This window comes from Petaurus breviceps, unplaced genomic scaffold (assembly GCF_028583685.1).
Source record: "Petaurus breviceps papuanus isolate PSGF00001 unplaced genomic scaffold, PetGlider_PUasm1.0 551, whole genome shotgun sequence".
In the NCBI taxonomy this organism is placed as follows: domain Eukaryota; kingdom Metazoa; phylum Chordata; class Mammalia; order Diprotodontia; family Petauridae; genus Petaurus; species Petaurus breviceps.
This window is the reverse complement of record NW_027186372.1, coordinates 9,278,612-9,299,114: the sequence shown is the minus strand read 5'-3', so window position 1 is coordinate 9,299,114 and position 20,503 is coordinate 9,278,612. Positions and strand designations below refer to the sequence as shown.

Genomic DNA, 20,503 nt, shown 5'->3' with positions numbered 1-20,503 from the left:
AACCACAACCCCATCATCCATGCAGCCCAAGACAGGACCACAAGAGCTAAGCGGGCAGCAGGAGCAGAATGTTTAACCACGGAACCTTAGATGGGACCCCTCTCGCCTCGCCCAATCCCTTAAAAAAACCCTCCTGTCTTTCACATTGCTCCCCGTAAATTCTGCCTCTTTACCCCCTCTCTTGGAGCTTGGCCTGCTCCAGGAGAGGCATCAACCTCAGTAAGTGCCAGGGCTTGGATCACGTCGTGGAACCCCTACAGTGTGGGGGGCTGTGGGTTTAAACTGCAGCACAGCGGGAGGCGTGCTGGCTCTGGAATCGGAAGACAAGGGTTACAATTCTAGCTGCCGGCATCACAGGGTCTGCTGTGTTCACCGGAGAAGGAGCCGGCACCGCCGCCGCTGAGAAGCCCAGGGGCGTGGGGGGCTGCGGCCCACGGGTCACGGGGGGGCACAAGAATGGAGGGCGCCTTCGGCTCCCTCGGGGCGGAGGGCTGACGCGGTTTGGGGGAGCCTGGGCCCGCAGGGAGCGGAGCCATCCCCGAGCTGGGCGCCCAGGCGGTGCCCCCGACGGGAGGGAGAGGAGGGTCACGGCACTCCCTGTGGGGCCTCCGGGGCTGGAGGGGGAGGCCATGGACGGCTCGTGCGGAAAGCCTTTCTCAAGCCGACCGGGGTCAGGAGGGTGGAAGGACTAGGACTCTCCAGCAGCTACCTGATTTCTTGGGAAAGAATACTAAGGGGGGGGGGGGGGGGGCGTCGCCGCCATTTTGCGCAGGGTCGGCAGCACCGTTTTCACCAAGTCGGGGGCGCGCCAGGGTCTAGAGCGCCCGCCGGCCGCGCGCCCGCGTGTGCTAGTGTGTGTGTGGTCGGGGCCTAGACATGGCGGCGCAGGGCTCGCTCCGGATGGCGTCGGGAGCGCGCCGGCGGAGGAGGCAGGCGGCGTCGCGCTCACCAAACCCGTTCTGTAGATGGCAGACGACGACGCGCACAGAACGAGACCGGCCGGTCGGGCACGCGCTGACGGCGGCAGATCTCGCGAGATCTGCGAGGGAGTATATGTGTGCGCAGGGAGCCCGCGTCCTTTCCTTGGTGTGATTCCGTCCTGAGAGGAGCCCCTCGGGAGCCAGAGCCCTGCTGTCCGTCCGCCTCGTCGCTCTGCTCTCCTCAGTAGCGCTGCTCCAATGGAGGACTCCATGGAGATGGATATGAGCCCCCTCCGGCCCCAGAATTTCCTCTTCGGTAACGGCCGTGTATTTGGAGAAGGCTGCAGGGCTGGGGGCGGGGCGGCCCGCCGCGAGCTCGGGCCTCTGGGTGTGGGGGGGGGGCGGGGGGGGGGGGGTTGTTGGGGACCGAGGCTGGGGCCTAGACGGGCCGTGAGACCTGGAAACGGCCCCTAGATGCAGACCGCGGGCTGAGCGGCAGCAGGGGCTTCACGCCGGGCGTGGGCTGGCTGCTGACGGATGGCTGCAGGCCTAGCGACGTGGGGGGAGGGGGAGGCGGCCGAGAGGCCCGGATTTGGTTTTCCGCGGAGCAGAGGAGGCTGACGAGGGGCTGGGGGGAGGGGTCGACGACAGCCTTGCGTCTGAGGCTAGTGCAGCCCGGCCTCCTCCCGTCTCTAAGGAGGCCGCCCGCGGCGCCGCGCAGCCGCATCTCTGCAGGACCTGCTGGCTGGCCGCCGTTGCTCGGCCCGTTACCGGGGGGTGGGGCACGTGGGCAGAAAGCCTTGGTGCAGGAAGCACGTGGCGCCCTCGAGGCCCGTGACCGAGGGTGGAAGGCATCCCTGGAGCGGCCGCTGTCCGTGGGTGTGCTGCATCGCCCGGGGCCGAAGGGGCCGCTGGCTTTGGGGGGTCAGTCTTAGGGGGCGGCAGAACCGTCCTGTGGCTTGTGGTGTTGAGTGGACAGCATTTTCACGTTCGGCTGCGGTTCCATTATGGGCACATCTTGTCTCCGTCTCACTCGGGCGGTCTTTGGCATCTTCTCCTGCATTGGAGATGCTTCTTGGGTGGATGAAACTAGTTGAGCAAAAAAAATGCTAAAACCCCAGGGATAGAAGGGATTCAGGCCCCCCCCCCACCCCCCAACGTGTTTGTACGTCAGGATAGATCTCCCTCCCTTTGAAATAAATGCAGAAGGACAAGTACAGCTTGTTCCAGTCCCTCTGTTTGAATCTATGGCCCGATTTTAGTTTTTTTTAATAGATTTAAAAAATATGGCGTATTCATAGAGCTCTTTAGAAATAGATATTCCTCGATGCAGCCTTAAGGTGAAGGTAGAGCAAATACTAGCCCTGATAATGTTCGGATTTTAAGGAAAGGAATCTTTTGCTACTTAAGAGGTATCTGGTTAAAATTAATGGCCCTGTTCCTTTTCAGGTTGTGAACTAAAGGCTGACAAAGATTATCATTTTAAGGTAGATAATGATGAAAATGAGCACCAATTGTCATTGAGGACTGTAAGTAAATTTTAATTATTTATTTAAATTTACCTTTTTCGTCCTTTGGTCCTTTAACGGGATAAAAATACTTTGTTTTTTAAAAAGTCATACCATTAATTGAGGAATAACTAACTTCATGTAGGCTGAGAATAAGCATGACATTACGTCTTGTACATGGGTATTCAACAGGAAAGTAATGGTTCACAGACTTGTGTGCTGTGTACGGAGCTTTCATTTTCTCAACTGCTTATAAATTTAGAAAAGTGACCAACTTCCATGATGATGCCCGTAGCAATTTTTTGGTTGGTCAGTGTTCTTTTACCAAGTACCTAGTTGATTTACGAGCTTTTAAAATTGAATTACTAAAAGGTTGCTTTCCTTCTCCATTTGCAGGTGAGTTTAGGGGCTGGTGCAAAGGATGAATTGCATATTGTTGAAGCAGAGGCACTGAACTATGAAGGCAATCCGATTAAAGTAACGCTGGCATCTCTGAAAATGTCTGTTCAGCCTACAGTAAGACCTTAAATTTTTTTTTTCTTAAATTACTTGGAGAGATCAGTGTTTCAGTGGTAAATCCATTGATTCTAATCTTATATAATTCACACTTGCCATCCAATTAAGATTAGGGTTTAGTACCATCCTTACCACATGTTCCCACTAGGGGTTGATAACAATATTCTGTGATTTCTGCTTTGATACATTTTTTTTTTTCAGAGCCAGAATTGATAACTGGCATTTGTATAGTGTTTCAAAGTTTGTAAGAAACCTTTTGTGCCCCGTGAGATAGTTAGGTATGGTTTAAGTGTAATTATCAGTACTAATGAAGGTCCTCATTTTCTCTTGCAACTTACTCCTAAATGAGTTTCCTAGAACACTGAGAAGGTAAATAACTTGCCTAGGGTTAACACAACCAATGTGTGTCAGATGTAGAACTTCATACTAGATCTTCTGACTGAAACACTACTCTTATGTTGGGTCCCGCAAATACTACTTCCAAGTCTGAATATTCACAGCTTATTATCCCCAAATTGATGCTATTTGATTTAGACAGTAAATAAATTTTAATTAAATTGCATCTCAAGGGTATTTGTATTACTTAAATTTCAAGTCCCTTACTAGTTGGGGAAGTAGTATATTCCTGGTTCTAGGCTAAATTTAATAGGTTTTGAAAAAAATTTTTTTTCTTATTTACTTTTAGTTTATAGCATTCAGTTCCACAATCCCTTGAGTTTCAAATTTTCTTCCCCCCATGGCCGCATGTAATCTAATACAGGTTCTACAAATACCTTCACGTTAAACATTAGTCACCTTGGAAAGGACAAAAGAAGAGAGAGCAAGCCATTTGCTTTGATCTGCACTCAGACTCTCCAGTTCTTTCTCTGGATGTGGGTGTCCCTTTCCATCAGGAGTCTGAGGAGCCCAGTCTATCAAAGTTACTTGTCACACATAGGCTGTGTCTGTAATAGTGTATAAAGTTCTCCTGGTTCTGCTCTCCTCACTCAACATCAGTTTATGTAAGTCTCTCCAGGTTATGATGAAGTCGGTCTGCTCTTCATTTCTTATAGCATATTCATATGCCACAAATTGTTGCCATTCCCCAATTGATGGACATCCCCTTGATTTCTAGTTCTTTGCCACCACAAAAAGAGCTGCTACAAATGATTTCCCTGTTTTGTCATGTTATCTAATCTGACCAGTGACATGTGGTACCTAAGAGTTGTTTGGATTTGCATTTCTCTAATCGGTAGTGATTTTTAGAGCATTTTTTCATATGCTAATAGATATCTTTATAAATTTAATAGTTTTAGGGGATAAACAGAGCCAAGTAAGGAATCATACTTTATCATAATGCAGTTTTTCAGAGATAGAATACTTCATTGTTCTGTAGTAGTAGTTCCTCAGACCTTCAGTGTACTTCTTCACTTTGCCTTTATAGCAATCTTAGTTTCCTGAGGTCAAATGCCATCTCTTACATGAAGCCTTTGTTCATTCCTAGCTGCTGGTGCCTCATCTCACATTAGTTTTCCTTTTGTACAGTCAGGTGCACTTAGTCTCCTGGTGAAATGTGAGTTTCTTAAGTATAGAGATAGTTTCATCTTTGTAGTCAAAGTGTATGGCACATAGTACTTAATACCTGAAACCTTTTCCAGATTGTGACAGTTTACACTTTTCCTGGCTGCCACTGAAAATCCAGGGTCGGTCATGTCACAAGATGTTGAAGTGTGAGGGGTCTTTGCATATAAATATAATTTCAACAGTTAGTACTATTTTATCAAAAAGCCCAGAAAGAATGCAAATTTACTATGATCAATTAGTTCTAGTAATAGTTCAAAAGAAATTATGAAAAAATACTGTTTGGTTTTTTATGGCTATAACATTTTTTTTTAAGTGACTCAATATGGGTTTGACTTCTGTTTGGGAAAATAAACTTATACTTTAAATGTTTACAAGGGTCTTGATTCTTAATATTTGGTCATAAATTGGCTTTTTTTTTCCCCTCCCAGGTTTCACTAGGTGGCTTTGAGATTACACCACCAGTAGTTTTGCGGTTGAAATGTGGTTCAGGGCCTGTACATGTGAGTGGCCAGCACCTAGTAGGTATGTAGTCTTTCATGATATTTAAAAATAGTGCTAATTTACTTGTCAGAAAAACTTATCAAAAATTGTGTTGATATTTTTAGATGCAGACTTGACAGTCTTATGGATGAGATTGTGATAATTTAGTGAGGATTGCTTATGGTTACTTCCCACTTAAAAGATTAGCTCCTCAATTTATCAGTTTAGCTTAAGATTTCTTAAATATTGTTTTTTAATTGCACCAATGTGACTAGAGAATTGAGATCTGACCCTGGATCATAGTAAGGCACTTATTGCTATGATTGTTCAGGGGTTTTTTCTCCTCCTGAACTCAAGTTTAAGACAAAAAAATAATATAAATTTAGCCATGATTAATACAAAATTTTCTCTTAGCACTGGAGGAAGATGCAGAATCAGATGATGAAGAGGAAGATGATATGAAACTATTAAATATGTCTGGCAAACGATCTGCTCCTGGAGTTGGTAGCAAGGTTCCACAGGTATAAATGCAACTTGATACTTTCTGATGTTTGTAAGCTGTTATTTACCTATTAGGATAATAATTTCTATCCTTTATTTCTTTAAAGAAAAAGGTCAAACTGTCTGAAGAAGATGAAGATGATGATGAAGAAGATGATGATGATGAAGAGTGAGTAGTTTTTATTTTACATGGAAATACTGGTTTTGGCGAAATCAAGTAGAACTCTACTCACTCAGTTCTGGTTTGTCATTCTCATAAATTCTCATAACTCCAGGGTTAAATATACCCTGAATGTTTGTGGGGGGGGGGGATTGTTGAATAAGCTATTAAAGCTTAAAACTGCAGTAAGACTTTTGGGGTACCTTATATAATGAAAGTTAATGTGGATCTTTGGTCTTTTTTCAGCAGTAATTTCAGTTCTATTAATTTTGACTTCCTATCTTCTAAGAATCAAAATTTACATGTATAGTCAGTTTTGTTTTTCTTGAGGAAGTCTTCAAAAGATTGGATTGCAGAGTGTTGTTCATAATTGTGTAGTGAGGTTAAAAACTAGCAACAAAAGGGATAAGGATAGTCTTGATATAGAACATTAAAATTTGCAGACTCTTATATTATCTCTATCTCTTCTAGGTAGGTTAAGTAGATATTTTTATAATAATAGTATATTTACTTTTTTAAAAAGCCAGTAATAAATCAAAACAGGACACGGAGTAGGCTACAATTATATTAAGGACATTTGAGAATAAATCTAAGTCAGTCTCACACACCCTTATCAGTGAATAGCCGTTATAAAGCTGTGACTATAATGGGTCTGTGTGTACAACCAGGAAGAGTTTGTTGAAGGAAAAAAAAAGCTAGTGTGGCAAAAACGGTAGGAAAAAGGAGTGGCAAACAGGCAGTGGATTTTTGTAAATCCTGACAACAGGCAAAACTGCAGTAGATTGTTGAAAAGGGGATTCAGAATGATGAGGTTGGTGACTCTTAAAAGTTTTAGAAAAGTAAAAAATCAGTGATTTAGGGTAGGTGCCTCATTTTTAAAGCTGATTTTTTTTAATGTAGCAAAAATTGGTAGGGGATGTTTTTTAAGTTTGATCAGTCTAATTCTTTCTATATTTGTAGTGATGATGATGATGACTTTGAAGATGAGGAAAGTGAAGAAAAGACCCCTCCAGTAAAGAAAGTAAGTGTTTTTTTCTTGCCATAGAACCACAGCTAATAACATTGGCCTCTCATAATGTCTAGTGGTGAAATTTCTGGTGGTGTTGATACTTAAATGTAAATGTGAAAATAGACTTTATGACAGACAGCCTTTGCATACTTCTGCAGATCTGTTTTAAGGGAACAAATCTAACCAGAGTTGTCCCTCTTTTGACTTGTAAAAAAAATTGGGTGGAATTAAACAGGACAGAGAACTCAAATATAATATGGGGATTGGAATATATCATGATAACATAAATTAGGCTTAGGACAGAGGAGCTTATACTAATGGGTTTTTTTTATGTGCCTTTGAGAAAATTCTACAAACAAGATCTTTAGGAGTCTTTATTTAAGAAATTGAATTTGTATTTGTAGTCTGTTCGTGATGCTGCAGCAAAAAATGCACAAAAATCAAACCAGAATGGAAAAGATTCGAAGCCGTCCACACCAAAATCAAAAGTAAGTTATTAGAAACAACTTAGTACTGTAGTACCAACTTCAGAGCCAATATAGAACTAATGTAATCCAAGAGATAGGGACTACACTTGCAATTTAATTGGAGGAATTCCCTCTCCCAGTGTCAGTCTTTTTCAGTTTCCAGTTTCCAAAAGTACTGAAAGTTTAGGTCGCTTGTCCCCCTAGCCAGAATGTGTCAAAGACCAGACCTGAACATGAAGCCTTTATCAATGAGGGCTATCCTCAGTCCTATCCACTCTACTAAAACACTTTGCCTTGATCAGTGGATATTGGGGATGTGGTGTAACAGAAAGCATTGGATTTTAAATTCAAGAGAGATCTCTTTGGAATACCAGCTTGTGCTTTTACCGCTTCTTGTGACTATGTAAACTATTCGGAAATTAGGCTGTTATATAGGCTGTTATAGATAACACTCCAAGGTTTCAGTACTGAATGCTGTAATCCTCCTGTATAAAAGCATGTATTTATTTGTACTAGGTAAATACAGGGCGAGGGTATTATTAAAAAGGAAGATGTTGGAGGAAGGGGAAAGCAACTGTGGTTTGTCTATTCACCTTGTTTTTAAGGCAGTGCTCCTTAAGCACTTTTACATACTACTGATGAAAACAGATTTAGACTGGGAAAAGTTAGGGCCTTGTCCCTATCCTTTAGATCTACTTGATTAGCAGCTTCTATTGTGTAAAGTGCTGCTATAAAACCAGAGAAAGGACTTTTATTCCTTTTGATAGCTTGCAGGATGACCTTTTAGGCTGGTTTTGGTAAGTTGGCGAATTATATTTGGGGATAGATGACAGTGGTTACTGAATGTATTTTAAAACAAACTGATTTAAACAAACTTTAATCTCGAAAAACATTTAGGGTCAAGAATCCTTCAAAAAGCAGGACAAGACTCCTAAGACTCCCAAAGGACCCACTTCTCTAGAGGATATTAAAGCAAAAATGCAGGCAAGCATTGAAAAGGTGAGTATATATGGATTGTTTTCATTTAAGGAGGAACTATGAAAACCTTTAGGCATTTTCGCAGTTTGGGGTTTCCACCTGGAGTTTAGTCCTAGTTCTCAAGTAAAAAAGAATGTTGGTTATTCTGGGGAGAATTGCTAACTCAAAATGGATCTCTTCCCTTGCCATTTGTATTTGAAAGGACTACAGAAAAGCCAGCAGAGGGCGTTGGAGTTTTAGAAAACAGTAGAGCCATAAACTTTTTTCCGTTTAGATGGGTACCCTTTTTTTTTTTAAGTCTTGAATAATAATCTTGACAAAAGAATGAGACTTGAATATTAGATTGTAACTTGCTTAGATTTGCATGTAGTTTGAAAATAAATTGAAATTTAGAGATGTTTTCACTTTGGAATTCTCATCTGGCTTTTAAAATCTATTGTAGATATTTGATGATGCGCAGGGTCAGTTATTTTCATTTCAATTTCCACAGCAGAGGAAGAAATTAATAAGCACTTGGGCATTATCTCAACTGAAAGATATTCTAAGCAAGTCCAAGTAACTTCTCTATACCAAACAGAAAATCTTTATAGGTGGTAAGGTTCTGATGATAATTATGACCAATGGCAAATTAAAAAGTTCACTTGTTCCCCTATTCTTGGATAAATTATCAATCATTTTGTAATTTAACCATTTAAAAGAACAGGGTAGGAAAGAATCTTCTAAGAACTTGAAAACAAATGTTAATGAGAATTAACACTATTGTAGTTCTCACTGTATTTATTGTGAAATGATGATTTGTGCCAGAAAAAAATGAAATATTTTGGCATAGTGGTAATAGGAATAAAAAGATCTTGGGATTATATGCCACCATTGCCACTGGGCAAATTATTTAACCTGAGATTGTTTCTTTATCTCTCAGCTATTGTGAGACTCAGTAAGATCATTCTCTTCAAAAACCTTCAGGGGAACCCTGTTTTTAAAAAATTTTCATTAAGCATTTATTTTTTCCCCCCACACTCTTCGTAACTCTAAAAAAAGTAACCAAAAACAGTGGAAGTGAATGTTGAAAACTAAACATACATTTTTTTAAAAAATAAGAAAAAAAACTGGTTAATGTAAATGTGCATAATTAAGCAAAGCATTCAATAGGACTGTCCAAAATGTATGTATATATTAATAAAGTCAATTCATCCTTCTTTCAGGAGGTGGATCTTGAGTCCTGGTTGGTCATTCACTGAATTGATAACATTAACCTTCTTTAAACAAGTTTGTCTTTACAGTGGTAAATTGTTCCCAAAGTTCATATAGGTTGTTCCAAGTTTTCTGAAATACTATGTCTGATCCTTAAGGCATCGTACTCCATTATGCTCATTCCATAATTTGTTCAGTCATTCCCCAGTTTCCTGTTCTTGGAAGGATATTCTCAATCTCTGCCTGATTGAAATCTCATTTTGTCCTAAAGGGATCAGCCTTTCTTGAGCATCTAAAATACAATTAATTAATCCTTATATAATTTACCTCAGATTTCTCCAACCGGGGAACACATCTTGACCTTTGTATCTTAATGGTACCTTGCATATAGGGATAAGGACTGGGCTTGTGATACAGGGATCTCCTTCTGGGTGAGGAAACACTTCCGGTTAGCACTTTTTCTGCAACTTTATGGTCTTAGAAAATTGCATGGACCACTTAAATTGTGACTTGGAGTCATGGCCAGTATGCCTCAGGTGAGATTTGAATCCAGGTTTTTTTCCTCTTTTGGAGATTGGCTCCACACAAAAGTAATAGATGTTGTATGTTGAGTAAAATGACGTGATTTTTACCTGAGGCCACAGGGTTGTGCAGTGGCTAGAAAGCACTGGACTTTTTTATTCCTTTTGAGAATTGAGATAGGAAGACCTAAATCCAAACCCTGCCTTCACACTTTTTGCTACCATATGTAACAGTCAAATGGGGATAATAGAGTTTTTGTGAGGATCAAATGAGAACCAAAGCAATTCCATCAGGTACAAATTTTAATGCCAGGGGTTTAGATTGAATTCATGTTGGGGACAATTGACATACTCCCAGGGTTGGATTTTGTTGAATATATAGGGTGCCAAATTGGCTAAGCATTCCAACTTTCACATTGATAGAGTTGCTCAACTTGGATGATAACTCTTGAAGTTAATGTAGCATTTTTGGTATTTGAGCTACATACAAACCCCTGAAATAATTATAGCTTGCATGAATGTTCCTCAGAAAGAGATAAGTTATTTTCTAGTTAATGGTTACCTCAATAATAGGGAGGTTACTTTTGATTAATAGCAGTCTGGCTCTTTATCTTGGAAGCTACTACTTAAATAGTATCTTGGTATAAACTTTAAAATTAGAGGTATATTTTTGTGTTTAACCTTTTATGGTTTTGTCTCTATAGGGTGGTTCTCTCCCAAAAGTGGAAGGCAAATTCATCAACTATGTAAAGAATTGCTTCCGGATGTCTGATCAGGAGGTAACAGAAATTTTCTCGGAACTTGACAAAGTCCAAATAAGTTTTTCATCATGATTTATTGTCATTCTCCTTTTACACTTTTAATCTCCCACGTTTTGGCTTATTTAAAAAGGTTCCTAACCACAGACAATACTTCAGATTAAATAAATGGAAGTTGTTTTAGGGATTTAGTTGGCAGAGATAAAGAAGTTAATATTTTAGTACATTTTTTCCAGCTTTTGTATGGCTGGTAAATTATCTCTTGGTTACTAAACCCACAGAACTTTACTTTTGGCACCATATTGGCTAAGGAAATGAGCTGTGGTTTTCCTTGCTGCTGAATTGGGCCAGTCTGGTATTAGCTTTCTTTTGGGGGGTAGGGGTTCTCTGTTAGACCTTATGGGAACTATATTACCTTCTTCCCAAAGTCAACTAAGTATTTAAGCCAAAAGGTGGAATCAGGAAGCAAGTTGCTGAATTAGTTATTACTCAACTTGCATTAAGTTAAAACTGTTAAATTTCTCTCAATTCCTGTAACTGAAATAATTTGGTCACTGGAAAAAAGTTTTGTTTTCCTGACTCTTCATTGGTTTACAGTTGACTTGTTCCAAGTATCTGATCAACAATCACAAATTTGTGAGAGAAAATGTTAAGGCATTTAGCTTTCACTACTGAAGTTGATCTGACATAAGTCAGGGGCACATGAAGTTCAGCCAGTGTTTGCCAAACTGGTCCCCACCCTTCCTCTTGCTTTCCTTTGCTGAAAATCCTTTTATAGATGAGATTTTTAAAGCTTGATGTGTATGTAAGGTAACAGAGTTTTCAAAAAACCCTTTGAAGTGCTTTATTAGTCACTTTTTTAGAAGTCTTGGTGTTGAAGTATTTTTTTTGTGAACCAATTATAAGTCTCTTTAAGTTTTTAATCCTAATAGTTGGTCTTCATTATCTTTTGCAGTTGTGAACCTTAACAGCAGAGAAGGGAAAAAGATACTAAGAATTTTGCACAGAAGTTTAATTTATTAATGTCTATGCGGTGTTCAGTTCTTTGACCACATTTCTTTTCATTTTCAGGCTATTCAAGATCTCTGGCTGTGGAGGAAATCTCTTTAAGAAAATAAGTTTGAACAGTTTGTTAAAATTTTCCGTCTTATTTCTGTAACAGTTGATATCTGGCTGTCCTTTTTATAATGCAGAGTGAGAACTTTCCCTACCGTGTCTGATAAATGTCGTCCAGATTACTTTGCCAAGAATGTGTTGTCCAAAATGCCTGTTTAGTTTTCAAAGATGGAACTCCACCCTTTGCTTCATTTAAGTATGTATGGAATGTTATGATAGGGCATAGTAGTAGTGGTGGTCAGACAAATGGAAATGGTGGGGAGACAAAGTATACATGTGAAATAAATTCAGTATTTTAATAAAGTAATATTGTTTCTTTATTTTGTGGATGGGAAAGAATATCTCCATTTTTATTTGGGATTATGCAAGGGCACTTAAAAAATGTAATGCTTCAGATTTGAATTCATTTGTTTTTTATGGGACTTGTGATTGCATTGCTATGGGGAGCTCCTGGTGAGGAACTTCCTCTAACAATGTAGTTCCTCACCTTCTCTAATTTATTTATTTGCCTGAAGGCACTGAGAGGTTAAGTGACTTTCTAAAAGGTCACTCAGCAACTGAGAGGCAGGACTTGAACCCAGGTCTTCCTGATTCCAAGGCCAGCTCTCTGTTCACTATTCCTTGCTGCCTCTCTAATTAGCTAAAGTTAATCTTTAGGTGGAACAGTTAAAGGTCAGTGGAAAAGTGGCTTAAGTAATGCAAATTTTATTAAGATTTCATTGTTTATTTGGAACTTATCTTTTCAGCTAACTTTTCACATTTCACTAGTTAAGATGAGATTGCCAATTCTGTGTTCTAAAGCAGTATAACCAGTCTTCTTTCCTCCCTTACCCAGATACTTGTGATGCATGTCCTACAGAACTGGCTTATGTTAGGAGTATAGTAGCAACTGTTTTCTTACTGTTTCCTGGGATCTTTGGTATGGTTTCTCTTAGAAATGGAACTGTATCTGAATATTATACTTGAATGCCTGAAATATAAAGTTGCAATTGACTATTGAGTTCCTTGTTGTGTCTCCCTGCAGTCACCTTCTCTTTGGTTTAGCTCAGAACACTTGAAGAAGCCTTGCCAATTTATCTGGGGGAGGGAGTTTGGCTCACTGCCCCCAAAAAGCTGAAATTGCATTCCTTTTAAAAATCCAAGGGTACATTCGCCCTGAGGTTAAGACATTCAACCCATTCTTAAGCTCTTTCTCTACCTGTATTAATGTACACATGATAATCCTTAAGCAGGAGTATGCTATAAAATCGTTATAAAAGTTTAGTATTGTACACTGGGGAAAATTTTCTGGTCTGTTTGGGAAATGTTAATAACCAGAACTATTACATCAAGCACTGCTGAACACAAACTTGCTGAACACAATAAGCTCGTGAAGGTTTATTCTTTGGTTTTCCTATCAGATAAGTGTCGAGTGGCTATATATTTCTTTCTCAGCAGGCTAATTAGCCCCAAACAAATCACTTATTCATAAAGCAAATATCAAAGTTTCTACTTTGGAGGAAATAATTCTAATATTTCTAAGGATCTTTGGTGATTGAAACATATGACATGCTCTCTGCCTGCTAGTTATTGACTGTTTGACTATAGGCAAAAATCAACTTTAAAATGAAGGCAATAAATTAGTATTTAAAGGGCCTGATGAACAAAGAGCTATGTATAGATGTGAACCAGCAATTCTGGTGCCTATTTGCTGAGCACTAGATAAAAAGATGGAAGTATTCTGTGACCAAAATGGCAGGGGAGTTGTGATGTAAATGGGGTACAGCATATTACCAACAGTAGCTTAGAGTGCTGCATTCACATCAGAAAGAAAAGTTTGAGGTGGTCTAGTACTGAGAACTAATAGATAAACATCTAAGCCCAAATTCTGCTGTGTTGACTTAATACTTTGCTTCCAGGGTATGGGTTAGGCCTTTCAGCAGTAGTCCCAGACAAGTTGGGGGGTGGGGAACAGCAAAAAGTACACAAGCTGCATTTATGATTTAGTTTTGTATTTGTTAGATATTTCCCAATTACATTTTAAGCTGGCTTTGGTGGGTGGAAGTAGTGTGCTTGCTGGGGCATTTTGGCACATTAATTGGCTTTGGAAGCTTTATATAGACAGGTTCAAGTGTATTTGCAATGGACTCCTTGGAAGGAATACCCAAAATAGCTATCAGGAATCCACTGGAAGGTGTTTTTCTGCCTGTTGATTGCAGCCTTGAATATTGGGTGAGCCATGAAGTAACTTTACCTAGTATCTCTTAAATACTGGGATTTAATTTTAACTGCTATTTTCAGTTTTTCTAAAAATATAAAGGAATAAGAAAAATCACTGAAAATTTTATCTAGTAGGCAACATTCGATAGTACCACAAGTAAACATTTGTCATACCAGATTAGAACCTTGAATGTATTCATTGTCATGCTAATGATTTTTGAAAGATGTGCCTATTTGCTTTACAGTTTCTTAGTCTGGATTTAACTGGACATGACTGAATTTTCATTTCACAAATAAATGCTTCAAAGATGACAAACATTTTGTAACTATCGACTGGAAATGAGTTCGATGATTTTAGAGAACAATTAAGTCATCTTACATTAGGATATTTTCTAGTTCACTGAAAAGGATTTCATATCTACAGCTCGTTCATTGGACTTGGTCAGAAATTGTCCCTTTTCCATCCTGTCACTGCCAGCTCATTTTCTCATCAATCCTTTGTTGTTAATTTTTGCTAAGAATACTGAAGTAGGCCATTTTTTTAAATAATAGAATTTATATAGTTCCTTGAGTTTGCTGACCACTCCACATTTTATCCTCGCCCACCTGGTGAGGTAGCTGCTCCTCATATTTTTATAGAGAAGAATCTTCCGTATTCTGATTAAGACTCACAGCTCACAGCTAGTGTCTGAGGTTCTTGACTTCGGGTCCAGTACTCAAACCTATCGTACCAGTAGGAACCTTGACCTAACCTGGCCTAGAGTGCACTTGGATGGTTGGAGGTGATTTGGGGCCAGCAATACCAGAGGGATTGAGGCAGGAGGGTGGGGTTAAATTAGTGCTTTGACTACAATACTGTTTTGCAAGCCCAATGTCTACTTCCTATATCTGGAAGTTTCTCTTTAACCAGTAAAAATACCCTAAGAATTAGAACTTAGAGAATATGGGTAAAATAGACGAATTATTGGTAGTTATGAATTAGGTGAGTTTTAGGGAAAGGACACCTCTGTAAGACCTTGAGTAGGAATCCACAAGCTATGTGGAGGTAGGAATACTGTGACATGGTAGGATCGTTAGGTATGATCCTTTGAGGGGGTAAGTATGGCGTAATGGATATAGACTGGCTTTTGGGAGAAAGCTCTGTTGAAGTTGTGTAGTCTGTGACCATGAGCAAGTCACTTAACTAATAGGGTTGAGGCAGTTTTGCCCACTGGGAATCTTTCTGCACATTGGGAATTAAATACTAATGAAATCTCAAGTGATGGGGACAAGATCAAAGGTTATGAACTTGAAAAAAAATTGCAAATTGATTGCTGGGACTTGAGATGTTTTGGGTAATGAGTGACACAGCCACAAAAGCTTAAGCAAGCTTCAGTCTTAATCTAGTTGAACACAGCAATTTTGAGGCCTAGGGTTCATCCCTAACCAAACTTACTAGCTACTGGTTTTGAAAGGTAAGACCCTGACAGGGGCCCAGGGGAGGCGCTAGTCGCGCCTTGTCCAGTAGGATCTATCTGCCATTTGGAGGTCAAGACCTCGCCAGTTACTATTGATGTGTGGACTTACACGGACCTTTTAAGTTTAGATACCATAAGTTTTTCTTCCTTTTGCATTGTCACTTGCTAATCTGGAAGTTGAGATGTTACTTTAGCTGTCCTAAATAATTATTTTAGATCCAATCAGTTTGACACCTGAGCCATTATGATTGTATGTATGGCAAGACCTGACTTGGTAGCAGTTTTCTGTTCTGGTTAAAGCTCCACCCCACACCTACTGAATTTCTACCATATTCAACTATGCTCCAGAATGAGAACAGTTCTACAGAACAATGTAGATTTCAAAACCATCAGATATCTGCTTTCTGCTGTTTTCCTTGTGACAAGGGGAGAGGGTGAGGCAGCTGTGGGAACGCACGTGTGGAGGGAAGGCTGTGCGTTGTAAAGGGGAACCCTCCGTTTGAGAATCTACAGAGAGTGAAGTGAAAGACACGGGCCCCCCACTGTGAATCGCTGGGGTGAGGGTGAGGATAGCCAGCCAAGGCGCAGGGAGGGGCGGGGGGGGAAGGGGAGCCCCTGACCGTACCTCGGCTCAGCCTTGTTAGGACGGGCTACGCCGGCGCATAAGCGCGTCGGGGTCACTAGGTGGCAGCCGCGCGCTTCCAGAGCCATTTGACTTCAGAAAGCAATGGCCGGAGGGGCGTCCCTGGGCCCCCCCAAAACGGAACGGAGGGAGGTAGAACTGCCTCAGCCCCCCCCCCCCGAAGCCGGTCGGGGTTTGGGGAGTCGCTAGCGAGCTAGGCAAAGCAGGATGCCAAGGCGGCGCGAGGGGACCTGCGCACCGTGGAACATCCGCTTTGGGCAGCTTGGAGCGGGCCGGCCGTCTGGGGGCTGGTGGCGCGATCCCGCGTGGGCCCGCGGGGGGTGTTGCCGCCTCCCCCTCTCCCCTCCTCCCCGGAGCCGCCCCGGGGGCTGGGCCTGTCCCGCCCCCTCGCCCCGCCCGAGCGCCAGGCCGTGTGCGAGTGCGAGGACGCTCGGTGCCAGCCGGGCTGGAAATGCGCTCTGGAGGTTGGCCGCGGCCGGCAGGGTGTCCGCGGCTCAACTGCGCCCGCCGGCTCCGACGGCTCCGCGGCTCCGCGGCCCGAGGCCGACTTCTCCTGTTGAATAAGCTCCGGCCCCTCGGGGAAGCCGGTGCCATCGCCGAGCGCCCGCCCGCCCCCGCCCCCAGCCGCCCCCCTCCGGAGGAGGAGGAGGAGGCTGCGCCGCCGGGGCCGCTCCGGAGCCGCCTTTGATGTGGGCGCGGTGCACACCGCTGAGCTGAGCTCCCGTCCGGCCGCGCCCCAAGGGGGGGAGCCCCCCGGCCCCGCATCCTCATTGTGCCGGCTCCGCTCCGGCCCGCCCCCCCCCCCCCCCCCCCCCCCCCCCCCCCCCCCCAAAGAGCCAGCCCCGCCCGACCTTTCCGCCCGGCCGGCCATGCTGTCCCCGGAATAACCTGCCTGCGCCGCAGACCAGACTCAGGCTTTCCCAGCGGCAGCGGGTCAGAGCCCCACGCCGCGGCGCCCGGAGCGTGAGCGGGCGGGCACCCCCTGCCCAGGCTTCGGAAGCGCCGGCTCCTCCGCCCCCCCCCCCCCCCCGAGGGCGCTGATGCCGCAGGGAGCGGCCGGCAGGGCAGCGGAGCAGCAGCAGCAGCGGCCGCGGCGGCGGCGCCCGCTCCCGTCCGAGTCCTCTCCGGCCCCCGGCCCAGCCCCGCGGAGCGGAGCCGCTGGAGCCCCCCCGGAGCCGCGCGGCGCCGCCCGCTCTAGCTGGCCGCCTCTCATGTCCAGGTTGGGACCCGCGCCCCGGCGCAGTGACGTGACCTCGGGCTAGGAGCCGCCGCCTTCCTCCCTCCTCAGCGATGTATTCAGTGTTCTCCGCCTGCACTTGCCTGTAAGCGCCGCGCCCCCCCGGCTGGGTCCTCGGGTGCCCCTCCGCTCCCCCCGCCCCACCCCCTTCTCGTCCCCCCGTGTCTCCCACTCCCACCCCGTGACCGCTGCCCTCCGCGGTCGTCCCGGGTCCCCAGCGCCCCGTCTGACCGGCTCTCACTCTCTCTCCTCCCTGCAGATGTTTACACTTCCTGCTGCTGTGCTTACAGGTCCAGGTACGTGACATTTCTGGGCTCTCTCGGCGGGCGGGCACCGGGGGACGCGGACCCACCCTCCCCGGCGGCAGGTGCCAGGGCTCGGGCCGCTTTGGTTCTCCCCGTCCGGGTGGCTTGTCCCGTCCACAGCCCTAATGGACTCCCGGGTGGCGGGTGCGCTTAAGCTGCCGCTTGCGGGAGTAGTTCTCCAGCACCCCCCCCCACTTTCCCTCCAGCACCCAGTCCGATGCCCCTCTTCCCCCAGCCTCTCGTTTCCTTCTTTCCCTGGTGGCCCCGGGCAGCGGGGGTGGGGGGTGGGGGGTGGAACGGGCCCCAGAAGGGAGGCAGAATTGGCAGTGCACCTGTTCCTGGGACGCTGGAGGGGTGCAAAGCACGTAGGCGCTCTGGGGTGACTGTGTCAGTGTGGGCCTGCGGTGGGAGACTGTACGGCCGAGTCACCCGTCCCCAGGTCTCTGTTGTGTGTCTCAACTTGATGTGTGTGTGTGTGTGTGTGTGTGTGTGTGTGTGTGTGTGATGTCAGGAGATGCTGATCAGCTGCAGAAATATGACCAGATCCAAGACCCATATGAGGACTTTGACATATTTTTCCTGAAAATTGCTGCTAGATTGTAAAAACAAAAAGACTCCTTATTTCAGCAGAGCTGATTTCTGGTCCAGAGAGAAACCTTCAGCTGTAAATTACTCTGTGGTTTCAAAGGCGTTTGCTGTATTTCGAGAGAGGGAAAGAGAAAGGAGAAGGAAGAAGAGAGGGGCGGGGGAGGGGGTGGTGAGGAGGAAGAAAGAGACAAAAAGGGAGAGAGATTCTCCCTGACTGTAAGAGGGCTGGCCGTCCTAGGTGGACAGCACCCTTCGGGGACAGCGGGATGAACTTCGAATCCTCACTCATCCGCCGAAGGTTGCTCAGACCTCGGCTTGTTCCCCTTCGTAGTTCTCAGTGAATCAAGAAAGGGGCTGGCGCCCCGCCTGGAAAGCACTTGCTAAAATCTGATCTCTTACTTCAGCAGCCTTCAGACTTGGGGAAGTTATTGGCATGCAGACAGTTGGAACGCGCCGGCTTCCAAAACCATGAAATAATGAAAAGAAGGAAAAAAAGGAGAGAGAGAGAGAGAGAGAGAGAGAGAGAGCCGCCTCAGCTACGATTAGAACCAGACCAGGGGCGGCCTCTCCACTGGGGGGGGGGGGGGGGAGTAGAGGGAGGGAGGAAGGCTGAAGCCCCAGCTGCTGGGGCCCCCACCCACCTGGGGCAGGGAGGGAGGAGACTAGTGAGGGGAGCTGGACTCTAGCCAAGGGGGATTATGCACCTCCCCCATTCCCCCTGACTTGACTGAGGGCAGGTGTGGGAATATGTCCAGGGGAGGCTGGCCCTTTGTACTGGACCCTTACAATGCCAGGTAACTTGAAAGACAGGGATGATTAGAGAGTTGGGGGAAAAATCTGTAGTTTCCCAGATTTTCTAGCTGGAAATGCCAGTGTGTTGGATAATTGTCAAATTTAGTTGGGGCACCCATAACTTCCTAGAGATAACAAATGTCAAAGAACTACTGTGGGGCCTTTTAGGGTCTCTGGGGTGTGTGTGTGTGTGTGTAGGGGGAGGGGGGGCTTCAGTCACCTCTTCTCCCTGCCCTGTCCCCTCCCCTTCTAATCACTTTCCTTTGCCCCAGGGAAGACCTGTTCTTCAGGTCCTGGGGACAGATGCCTTTGCTGCTTGCTTCCACCCCCACCCCTTTGGGGAGTCGTTAGCAACAATTCTGGAAGTTAAGTGCGCTGGGCAATTAGGGTCAGCTTGCCAGATGATTGGGTTGCAGGGCTGGGGTTGAACAGACTGTCCTTTCCTCCTGAATGGCTGTCTGGGGTCGGTGGCTGGTGTCCCAGGTGACTCCCTGGATCGATAAGGCAGGAGCCAGTAACTTAAGACAAGCCCGTTTGCAAGAGCAGCTGTGACCCTGTATGTTAGTCCCAGGGGAGAAGGAGTATGGGGGTTGTAAGGAGGGACAGGAGACCCCTGGTCAGAGATGGAGGTCTGAAGTGCAAGGACTATATTCAGTACTACATTTCCTAGCTGGGGTAGACCTTAACTATGAGAGGAGGGGCTTGGACTTGGAGATCACGTCCAGCTCTAATAGTCTGTGATTCATTTTGAGTAGTGCAATCACATTGAGTCTTTATTAAGTAACTGGGCTCTCTGGTAGGGAGGAGAGGAGGCATTGTCGTAGTAGCACCATCAGCTTTTTGATGTGGATACCTGCCTGGAGCCACTGCCCAAGCAGTGAAGTAGGGCCCCAGGAAGGTTTTGTGTGTGGTCTTTGTGTCTGTAAGAAGCCGATCCTCTTTCTTCCTCCCCTGACCTCCACCTCTCACCCCCCACTAGAATAAGAGCTAGTGCTTCTGGGGAGCTGTTGGGTGGTCTGTCTGAGGGAGGCAACCTTAGAGATAGAACCTCATAATCTAGTAGCCTCCCAAACCCTTTCCAGTGAGGACATTGACCTCCATACTCTTGCCCTACCCCCAGCATCCCCGGGGTGAAGGGGCATGGCTTCTCTCTCTCTTCTCATGAAGAAAAGTCTTGAGTTCACCGGTCTGAAGGGGTTATGGGCTATTCTAGAATTCCCATTCCCCTGAAAGAAGTACTTTGAGGTACTGATCCCCAGACGATGTATATAGCTGTCCCTCATCCATGTCACACAGTGACTTTGTGGGAAAAATGGGCACTTATCAGACACCAGGAGTTTAAGGAGACGTGCATTAACCTGAGAGCAATGGAGATAGTTTGAGGAGAAGAAGAGAAGACATTGATGTTTTGTTGGCTTTATTTAAATTTTTGAATAGCCTCATGCAATTGGGCTAAATTCAAGGATTTAATTGGGAAAAATTCAAGTCAGGTGGAATGATACTAGTAAGGTAGTGCTGTTTGGCAGACAGAGCCTCCCCATGCAGTGAGTAATGCAGTTTTGCTGAAAAATAGAAAAAATCTGAATCTTCCCTA

The 20,503-nt window shown here is 44.8% G+C and overlaps 2 protein-coding genes across 2 annotated transcripts in view; both read left to right on the top strand.

Annotated features, from left to right (window-relative positions):
• The first annotated feature begins 1,017 nt into the window (after nt 1–1,017).
• Nucleotides 1,018–11,995, top strand: NPM1 (nucleophosmin 1). Its single transcript, XM_069102381.1, has 11 exons — nt 1,018–1,236; nt 2,370–2,449; nt 2,825–2,944; nt 4,936–5,029; nt 5,402–5,508; nt 5,596–5,657; nt 6,609–6,669; nt 7,062–7,145; nt 8,022–8,123; nt 10,519–10,593; nt 11,644–11,995. Exons 1-11 carry the CDS (start codon nt 1,179–1,181, stop codon nt 11,680–11,682), a joined length of 882 nt encoding a protein of 293 aa, XP_068958482.1. The 5' UTR covers nt 1,018–1,178; the 3' UTR covers nt 11,683–11,995.
• A 5,181-nt stretch (nt 11,996–17,176) lies between these two features.
• Nucleotides 17,177–20,503, top strand: part of FGF18 (fibroblast growth factor 18) — a 52,858-nt gene continuing 49,531 nt past the window's right edge. The window contains exons 1-2 of the mRNA XM_069102380.1: nt 17,177–17,309; nt 17,484–17,520. Of these exons, the coding sequence (XP_068958481.1) occupies nt 17,278–17,309; nt 17,484–17,520 (69 nt within the window). The 5' untranslated portion in view covers nt 17,177–17,277. The remainder of the gene's footprint in view (nt 17,310–17,483; nt 17,521–20,503) is intronic.

Coding starts and splice junctions, on each gene's coding strand:
- NPM1 (XM_069102381.1), top strand. CDS start 1,179: ATGGAGGACTCCATGGAGATGGATATGAGCCCCCTCCGGCCCCAGAAT. Junction 6,670..7,061: donor AGACCCCTCCAGTAAAGAAA/GTAAGTGTTTTT, acceptor TTGTATTTGTAG/TCTGTTCGTGATGCTGCAGC. Junction 10,594..11,643: donor TCCGGATGTCTGATCAGGAG/GTAACAGAAATT, acceptor TTTCATTTTCAG/GCTATTCAAGATCTCTGGCT.